The sequence below is a fragment of the Protopterus annectens genome, chromosome 14.part0, assembly GCF_019279795.1.
Source record: "Protopterus annectens isolate FY-2018-M chromosome 14.part0, PAN1.0, whole genome shotgun sequence".
In the NCBI taxonomy this organism is placed as follows: Eukaryota; Metazoa; Chordata; order Ceratodontiformes; family Protopteridae; genus Protopterus; species Protopterus annectens.
In genome coordinates, this window is record NC_056748.1 from 308,198,951 (window position 1) to 308,209,295 (window position 10,345).

Genomic DNA, 10,345 nt, shown 5'->3' on the forward strand with positions numbered 1-10,345 from the left:
TATATATATATTTGTCTAACCCCCTATTGAAGATGTCCCTGGACAAACTGATTTGTTATTGCCTCAGTTTTTTTTTTTTTTTCTCTACTTCATGCCCTTTTTTAATTCTCATTGTATATTTTATGTTCCTCTGGTGTGAGTCCTGCCTGAAAAGGGTCTTTAAACCAGAGCTCTTACCTGGTTAACAGATGCAATAGAGAAAATAATAATAATAGTAATTATAATAATATGAACATTAATTTTACCCTTCAGTTAGCAGGTCCTCCTGTCATTCCTTCTTTCAGTCTGCTGTGATCCTCCTTCAGATGCTTTTTAGTTGGATTATTTATTATATTATCGATTAGCAGAGCTAGTCACTTGCAATATGCTTTCTCTTAGATAACATCACAACTACCATACCAGCTTGTGGCACTTAACCTCAACAAAGCAGTATTTCCTTTGTTTGATTCTAGGTTTGACATATTCCCAAATTTCTCAGTGATTTACACTACCAACCCCCAAACACTTTCATGTACCATCTTTGCCACATACAGTCATTGAGATACATCCACATTCAGAATTTTCCACAGATGTTGTTTTCCAACATTTTAATCTGTTGCTTCACCTTTCCTGCCATCTCCCCATCACTATCAGAACTAGACAGAGGAGAATGGAACACATATGTCTGGTGTCTTATCTCATTAAAACTTCCCCACTTGCCACATTATTAAACAATATTTCTGGCTAGGTTTAGGAAACATTGCCTCTTTACACCATCTCAGTGCTGACCATTCAAAGTCTTCAAACAGAGTAAAAAGTCTTGCAAATGCTAAACTGGATGCTTCTTGCCCCCTCAGTTGGTACTTGTTCCTTATCATTTAAAAGCCAAATAGAAACCAACCACTGTATGAAGATCATCTTTCCTTCACAGGACATGCCTTCTCCTTTCAGCCACCAGTTTCAGTATGATTTTACCAAGACAGAACCATAAAACCTTAGACAATATCTTGATGTCTTGTCTCAAGAATTAATTTCGCATTGCATAAGCTGTAAATGGGAATGGGGTGGTCCTGTGAACATACAACTGAGAATGTACAACAGTGTTAAAGGTTTTAGACAGAATACAATTCAATGTGGTTTGGATATTTTTTAGTTTTATCTTATGTATACATTTATGTATATAGCAGTACAGTATTTATTTACCTGGCATAAGCACAAACGAAAGGTTGCCATCATGTTTCATCTCCCATGGCATTAATATGAAACTCAGCAAAATATACACAATAAAACAGTTCACAGAAACTAAACTAGATAACTTGCCCTAGGGTATACTTACAATTATGTTTATTTTTGTCTCATAAGCAACTATGCCTGGATGACTAGTTCATTGCAAAATAGTTGCATATGAATATTTCAGTTCTACAACACCCAATACACAATTTCCAACACTGGAAATTAAGCTATACAGATTATAGGCAGAGTCAAGCTGAAAATGTTTGCAAAAAGTTTATTTTTTGCACAGCATTTCAGAGTGCCATTAAACCCCATGGGATATTATATTCTGGGGAAAAATAATCTAACATTTGTACCATCAGAAATAGAAGGTGTTAACTCTCAATACAGCATTATATAAAAATATAGGCTGGAACACATCATAAAAAACTCTACATACACACTAAAAATATTTTCACCATGGTTGCAAAGTTAATTTAGTCAATCACATCACTTAGTAAGAACAGAACTTTAACTATTGTCAAGTGAATAGGGCAATAACTGAGCTATATGTCACATTGCAGAATTATGTAAAAAGACTATGTGTTATTGCAGAAAATTCTGTGATAAACTAAAGGGATTGAAGTCTATCACTGCTAGATAAGGGTGAATCTATGAAGCCGTAACCCCAATGCTGAACCAACATTGATGTGCACATATAGGCCAGATGCTAGAGTTACTATACAAATCAGTAATTGAATGTTTAGAGTTACTACACAAATCAGTAATTGGATGTTTTGGTTGTTTTAGTGCACTGTGACATGTGGAGGAGGAGTTCAAACAAGAACAGTACAGTGTCTGAGACAGGGACAGCCATCAGTAGGTTGCCTGCATCAGAAACCTGCAACAACTCGAGCATGTAATACAAACTTCTGTCCACCTCCAGCTTCTAAAGGTACTTTTGCATATTGTGCAAGATAAGTAATTGTCATTTTTGCTTCTTTTTTAAAACTCTGTGTATGGATGCATTATACTATGATTCCATTTGATGTGACAGACTGAGTATATGATTTAATGGCACAGTTATGCATAAATGCATGTGGAAACAAGCACTGACCACTTAAGGCCGTCACACATATTAACAACAGCAGTTGGAAAAGTGTTATGATTAAAATTTAATTACAGAAGATAAAAAATTCAGTGTTCACTCACTGGAGCAATGTGGATTACCTGAATGTGTTATGGCTAAACACGAATTATAAATGCATGGTATGATTTTAAAATGACAGTGATTGTATTTTTTCAGATAATTCAGAATATATATATATATATATATATATATATATATATATATATAAAACCATTTAACACTGTAAATACTCTGTAATGAAATCACAGAAAAAAAAAACAAATATGAAACAGAAGCTGCCCAGAACAAAGGGTACAGTCAAAAATAAATATCAGATTTCAATGTTGTTTACATGTCTTTTACAAGATATAATAATTTAATCTGTAACATATTAATGAGCAAGGGCTCTCTGTTCATCACTTCTGTAGTTAGACATTTTGTCACTGACTGTGACTGCAAATCTGCTTACCTCATATTAAGAATAAGGATAACCAAACAAAAACACATTCACATATCTGGGTTTTTCAAATCACGAATACAAAACAGTCATCAAATCTTTGAAAAAGTAAACTGGAAACTCTTCCTAACAATCACACCAGTACATCTGAGGATGTGGCAAAAGACTTCAGTCATATTACTAGCTCAAATAACAGAAGGAACATCATATGGTATACAAGCAAATTTAAAGATGGACTGCCATGCTGGATATACATTTAATAACCTATCTACTACAGAAAGAAAGTGTTATAGGTCTTTAGAAAACAAACTCTTTAAAAGCAGGCTAAACAAAACTGACAAAACTCATTACATACAAATGGCTCACTGTGAAACATACCTGGTTATTAAATATAATGGAAATAAGAAGGCCTTCTACAATAGGGTTGCCACCTTTGCATCCTTCCATTTCTTGACCAGTAAGCCACACCCCTGCATAATGAAACACACCCTTTGCCTGGAATTGCCACACCCCTTTAGCAAGCCATACTTACATGCATATGTCAGATATAAATTGATTGCATGAGCAGAGTTAGATGATATGAAGTCCTAGGAAAAAAAGTTTTCATGACAGTCCCCATTCTGCTGTCTACCATCAGCCTAGCACAACCTCCATTTTCTGCAATGCTTTCCTTCTCATACTACACGCGTGTTTTTATTTTCTCGCACTGTGTCTTACTTGTCAGTTTTTTCCAATATCCTTTTAACACATCCTAAGTGACCAAGACTGTACTGCAGTAATGGAGGAGAAAAGAATTTTATTAAGCTGGGAAAATGATGACCATGAGGCCCCTAGTAGACTTTTTGTCTGGCAGTCACAGTAGATCATTAAGGCTGTGATCTGTAGTCCCTTTGGTATAGCCTTTGATTAATTCACCCCTCATTCACCAGCTGAATGACCTTGAGCAAGTCACTTCACCAGATTAGAAGCTATGGGACTCTAAATGCTTTAAGTTGCATTTTAGAGCTTTCTCCACATTCTCTATTTTTTAAGGGAGAAATAAGTTATGTTCCAGGCCATTGACTTAGTAGCTACCTATAAACTAAGAATTAGTTACCCATAATCTGAGAGTAAAATTCCTGTGAGGTACATGAATCATATCTGGGATGGCTGCCTTCTTTCCTTTCCCCCCAAAAAATATTGATAGTCCCTCTCTGTGTACCATTCTCATGTTAAACTGTGGTGAATGTGAAAGGACCAATGTCCCTAATAATAAAATTCAAGATGCTGCTGTCATACATCTACAACTCATGGCTCCTCAGCCCTAACCCCAAAACATAAACACTTTCTGTGTACCCATTTGAAATTAAACTAAGATGAAAGTGAAAGAACAAATAGAGGATAACAAAAGTATTTCAGCTGTGCATATGCAGCATGCTGCTTTCCTTCTTTTCCCAAGTTATTATCATCTATACATGCATCTAATTCATTTGTAAAAATAAAACTGTCAATAATTCATTCCAACCTGTTGCTCCCAGATAGTGCAATGGCCCTGGACAAGCTATAGTAACATTCTGTGAATGTCTGAAGTGTGATTTTGAGGAAATTCAAAGAAATAATGACCACACTATCCACAGCCAACACACAATTAATAGTGACCTTTGGTGCACACCTCTAAAGTTTTATTGTGAGGACAATTAAAGAAATAATGACAACAGTATCTTCTGCCCTCCATAGAAACTACAAAGAGCTCTGTGCCCACATCTGAGGGTTTTAGACTAGACAACACTACTCACTGTGTCACTGTAATGATGATGTACACGTCCTGCACAGGCCACCAAAGACAGTCACTTATTGCGAGCAATGCTGATGCTTGACCCTGATGGAAACTGAAAGAAATTATCACCATCTTGTTGCTCTTATGCAGCCTCCCTTCACTCAGACACACATACAAGCTCACACACATATGCATGTACGGACACACATGCACACACACGCACACATACGTACACAAATATATACAAGCTTAAGCGAGATTACTCATAATAACTTCCTGACAAGAGACCTTGATTTCCAGATTGTCTGACAGACACCTTGATTTCCTGACCAATTCCTGTTAGGTGGGAACTCTATTCTATAATTATTTTATGAAATTCAGATAAGCTAACCAGATAGGCAACTTACTGACAAAGACAAAACAAGGCATTCACTGATCTTAAAACTGTCTAATGTATTCACAACCATCTTTTCTATCCATTTGGAAAACACAGAAATCTAGCAAAGCTATACACACACACACACACACACACACACACATATATATATATATATATATATATATATATATATATATATATATATATATATATATATATGTATGTGTGTGTGTGTGTGTGTGTGCGGAAGCATTCAATTAATTTTCATGTAAAAAATGTTGCTAATAAGCTTAGTATGCTAAATGTAAGTAGACAGATTTATTTGGATTAAACAGTGGTTAAATAATAAAATGCAGCAAATCATGGGTTGCCTTTTACTGGATCTTGTAAGAGTAAACAGCAGTTTCCTACAATGCTTTATGCTTTGTCATCTGCTTGGAATACTGCTTCTGAAACTTTGAATCTCCAAATTGGCAGACAATTGCAAGCTTGTAATGTTGTCATATCTTCTGTAAAAGCAAGGCTTCTACAAAACAAAAAAAGTGCTTTGTGTAACTGCAGTGGTTTATCTTCAGATACCAAGAAAGTGCTACATAGTTACATTTGGAGAAAATGGAAGCTAAGAACGGGTATAAGATATGCAGGCAACCACTAAGCCAGTACACGTAAAATCATCAGCAGATAATCTCAGGTTAATTCAAAATAAGCCACAAACTGTAAACAAGGGAGGCAGGATGAGAAAGAGTGACTTTGCTAGCTTGCACACACCAGGAGGGAGAGGAGGAGGAGGAGATGGCTCTGCTGTGATGAAGACACATCCTGGTGATGTGCCATAATCACAGATCACATGCAGGAATGCTATGGCATTTAGTGTGTGTGTGTGTGTGTGTGTGTGTGTGTGTGTGTGTGTGTGTGTGTGTGTGTGTGTGTGTGTGTGTGTGTGTGTGTGTGTGTGTCTGTTCGTGTAACTGCCCTTACAGGATGATGCCTGTCACATCATTAGCTGTGCCGAGCTAGCATATATTAAAAGCCTCCTGGCATGCAAAACAATGTATGTGACATTACATGCTGCTTTACTCCACTTCCCCTGCCCAGTGCACCATTGGCGCAGTCCCAATAGTAGGAAGTAGTACCAGGGCCACTTAAGGTAAAATGATGCAGCCAGGCAGCTGACTGTCAACTGGAGAGCAGACAAATGGACGAAATATTTTATGGAGTTGTCCAGTTGATCTTCAGTTCTTATGGAAACAAGAAAGCTATAGCTCTCCTATACATTTCATTAATCCATGCAGTCCCCATATATAGTGTTGCCTTCTACAACCTCAAAACAAAATGCATAAATCAGAGAGAAGTACTAAGACTCTTAGTTGAGAAAATACAAGCATTGAAACACCAAGCCTAGGTGTAGATACTGCTGGAATTCTTTCTTTTCATTGCCTACAGACTGCAGAGGATGAGATTCGTCTTGTCTTTAATGCATTACATTACCCTGGTCTGTCTGAAAGTCTGTACCACCTATATGAGACAGTGCTGCTGTGTACATATGTGAGACCTAGTGCTCATGTCAATGGCATAGCAGATGGAGCAATCAGCCACATGTGTGTTAACAGTGCATTATATGCAGTACAATATATATTCTAGCACTGAACAGAGTATGAATCAGGGTAAGATGTATGCCACCATTGTCCATATGGTAGTCTATAAAATGTACAGTATCATGACAGACATACATTGTGGAACACTGCAAGATATATGGACATATTTATAAAACTATAGAGGACTAACGTGACTATATGTTATTTTTGACTGAATAATCTCCTTTGTCATGTGATAACACAAAGAGATGCTGCACAAGCATGGAAAGTTCATAAACATCCAAAGCTATTGCCTTCATTGCTGGTTACATCACTATGGTTAGAGACAGACATATGGTGAATATGTATATGCAGGGTGCATCAGCATTTAGTGCATCATCCACAGAGTGTACAGAATATTTGGGAGCTGCATGCACTAGTTAAGGGATACGTAAGCCTTCAAATGTGTCCCTGTAGAATGAATGGATGAATAAATAGGCAGAGCTAGTTAGAGCAAGCATATGGTTGGTAGATACAGGAGACCGAAGCCAAAAAAATTAATTTGTTTTCTGTATCAGAATTTTTGAATGTATACTGCCATACAGTAGCAATGGTAGTAAAACAATCTGGACTACTGTACTTCTACATTTAGGAGTCAACTTAGAAAACTTAGTCTGTAAGAGCTTAGAGTTTTTCATTCATGCTTTTCACAATGATACTGGCATGGTCTCTGAACTTCAAATGGCTCACAAGGGCAACTAGCCTAGTACTTACCTATGGACCTATGAATTACTGTCTATAAGTACACCTAAATATTTCTAGTTATGACAAGGTCAGATGTGTTAATTATAGCCTGTCAAGAGCCATCTATTTAGGGTTACATCATCTGGCAACAATTAGTAGTAATCTGCTTCTAAATTTATCCATAATTTTGACACCAAATTTTATTCCACCCTCAAAAAAATTGTGATTTTGTAACAAATTTGAGATGGTTGCAGCCGCTAAATAATTTGAGACAAAGAGAGCCATGACTGCGTCCCAGATCATAACCAGTTTATTATGTGTTTGAGACATGTATGACAAGAATTTCACCTTGAAAACAAAGCTTGAAAGGTTAGTCTTGGCATCCATGTTGTAAACACATAATAGAGGGTTATCACTGAATACCCAAACCAGTCATAATTCTTTGTAATGCTTTAAGCTTTATCTGTTACATATACTAGTAGTTACACAAAAAAGTGGCAAGTCCTTTACTGGCTTTAAAAGCCAGTAAAGGAAATGTCAAACAGACAGCGGCATACCTCTCAACTTTTTGGTTAAGAATTCCTGGTTATGGAGGGAAGCAAAGAATCAAAATTAGTAACAACTTTTAAATATTGCACCAGTTTGCTTAAAAGTTAACAGAAAAAAAATGCATTTTAAGAAGTATGAAGCACTAATGTCTGACATTATTGGTTAACTGTAAGCCTTAGTGCTTTAAGAAAAAAATCGATTTTTTTGCAAAGGAGTAACATACGAGACAAAAGCAGGGGCATTTTGCATAGTCAGTGACAAATGAGAAGTACACTGGGCAGAAACAAAGGTCCTACCTGGCAGAAAGTAAAACAGTTTTTAAAGGCTGCTAGATACTTCATTCTATCATACTTTCATTTGAAAGTAAAGCAGGGTGAATGTTTAACAGCTTTTAAAAAATATTTAATCTTCTGTGCTATTCTTTATTAGCCAGTACTGTCCTTGATAATCCCTAGTATAAGATCTGATTATCCAGGGCTTTGACTTTCCTTAACAAAATTTTGTTAAGCACCCTGAAGCACTGTTAAGATCAGGCCTCATGTTTAGGAAGCACTTAACAAGGTTATCTTTTTCCTGATTTGGGAGTATAATCATGCTGCTCTGGGTATCACATTACAATTATCTTCTTACTGATCTTTTTAAGTGAACAGTTTCATTATTTCAAAAGTGTCATGAATTCTAGGAATTTGCCCCTAATTATTTCTGGGTTTCTCCCTTATTCTTGATTTAACAGGATAACATTTATGCTAACGTGTTATTTAATAAGAGTGTGCCATTGTTTTCTTGAAGCATGTTTATCTTTGCTGTTTGACTGTTTTTAGCAAAAATAGCCATTAAACATGAAATTAGTTAAATTAATTTGCAATGCTTTAAACTGCTTGTGGGACTACACGATGTTTAGCCAAACATTTCAGAAAAGCCTATTTGAAATAACTAAACAGAGGCATAGTTTATAGCACTACACTCACTAATTTTATATTTATTTTCACATTGCAGATGATTTATCTTGTGTAGATTTCTTCAGCTGGTGCCATCTTGTTCCTCAACATGGACTTTGCAATGATAAGCGTTATGGAAAACAATGTTGTAAGTCTTGTTCAAGGAAACACCTATAAGATCCATGGGTTCAGAGACATAGTAGTGTCAGGTCCAAAATATGGAGCTGTCCAGTTTTACTCAAGGATCGGCTATAACAACATGTTGAATCCCTTCAGAAAAATCTATAGAACGTGCATCAGTATGAGGGACTCGACTGGTTGTAGAACAGGATTTGTCTCGTAGCACTTGAACACCCAAAACAAAAAAAACAATATTTCAGCTCATAAAATTGTAATGGAACTGTAAACGATTTCAAGAGAGTGCAAGTGCTTCTCAGTGTTGACTAAGTAAGAAGCTTTGAAAGCTTGAACAGACAATGGAACAATTTACTTCAGTCAACTGGATATCTTAAGTAATTCAGCTTTTACAGTGAACTGTTTGTGAACAGAAATGAGAAAATGTGTTGTTCATCTCTTAATCATCCTCATGTTAGCTTCTGTAGTACTTCTTAAACTACACCCAGAAACTCTGATAAAACTTGCCTTTTGCATTCCTAAATGAGCACCCCTATATTGCTTTCCTAACTGACTGAAAGAACACATGTTGATTCTAGGTTGAAAGTGCAGGAGAACTCAGCATTAGCCACTTTAGAGGGCTGACCACAAGGTAGAAATTAATTTGTGTTTCTTCTGTTATACAAACTGCAGCATTCTGATATTACTTAATTTATGTGAGGTGCTTCAGCACTGCAATGGAAGAACCATATTTGTAAAATGCTTTATTGAACTGATGTTATGAATTTCCAGTCTGTATTATTATTATTATTATTATTATTATTATTATTATTATTAATACTCTACATAAAGAGTGCAATGCCCAGCCAGAGTCATATTTATTGCTTTCTTCCACTGCTTCTCCATTTTACATAAATTACAAAACTGTACAAAATGTTTTTGTAGAATGCTTTGAAATTTGTATATATGTCTGACTGCTGAGCCTATACTTAAACACATTTTAAAGTACTCTTCAGTGCTCTTGAACAATAAATTATACACCAAAGGCTTGGCAAGTGTATGCACTGTAATGGTGAATTTGTCTAAGTTTAGTGTTGTATAAAAATGTGTCTTTTATGTAGGGTATTTTCTAAAACCATTGGATTAAAATACAATACTTAAAAAACTATTAAAATACAGATTATTTCATGTGCAAGCAGCATAAAACACACAGGCAAAACATTACATCTTTGTAAAATTATATGGTCTTTGTATAACGCCACTGCTGTTCTACCTTTATCTGTGCATACTTTCTGTTATTGACTTATTCTATAATACCCATTTTATCCTAAACAGAATTCCAAGGGAGCTAAAACTGGTGCTGGAAAGAAATGGATGCCATTCCAATGCAGGGAACACACACACACACACACACACACACACACACACACACACACACACACACACACACACATGCACACACTTGTGCACACTCACACGGGCACACCACATACACAGGCACACACACCTGCATG

The 10,345-nt window shown here is 36.1% G+C and overlaps 1 protein-coding gene across 1 annotated transcript in view; it reads left to right on the top strand.

The window, feature by feature from the left end:
• ADAMTS18 (ADAM metallopeptidase with thrombospondin type 1 motif 18) overlaps positions 1-9,961 on the top strand; it is a 403,884-nt gene extending 393,923 nt beyond the window's left edge. Inside the window, exons 17-18 of the mRNA XM_044055552.1 lie at positions 2,002-2,146; positions 8,776-9,961. Of these exons, the coding sequence (XP_043911487.1) occupies positions 2,002-2,146; positions 8,776-8,894 (264 nt within the window). The 3' untranslated portion in view covers positions 8,895-9,961. The remainder of the gene's footprint in view (positions 1-2,001; positions 2,147-8,775) is intronic.
• Positions 9,962-10,345: the final 384 nt, after the last annotated feature.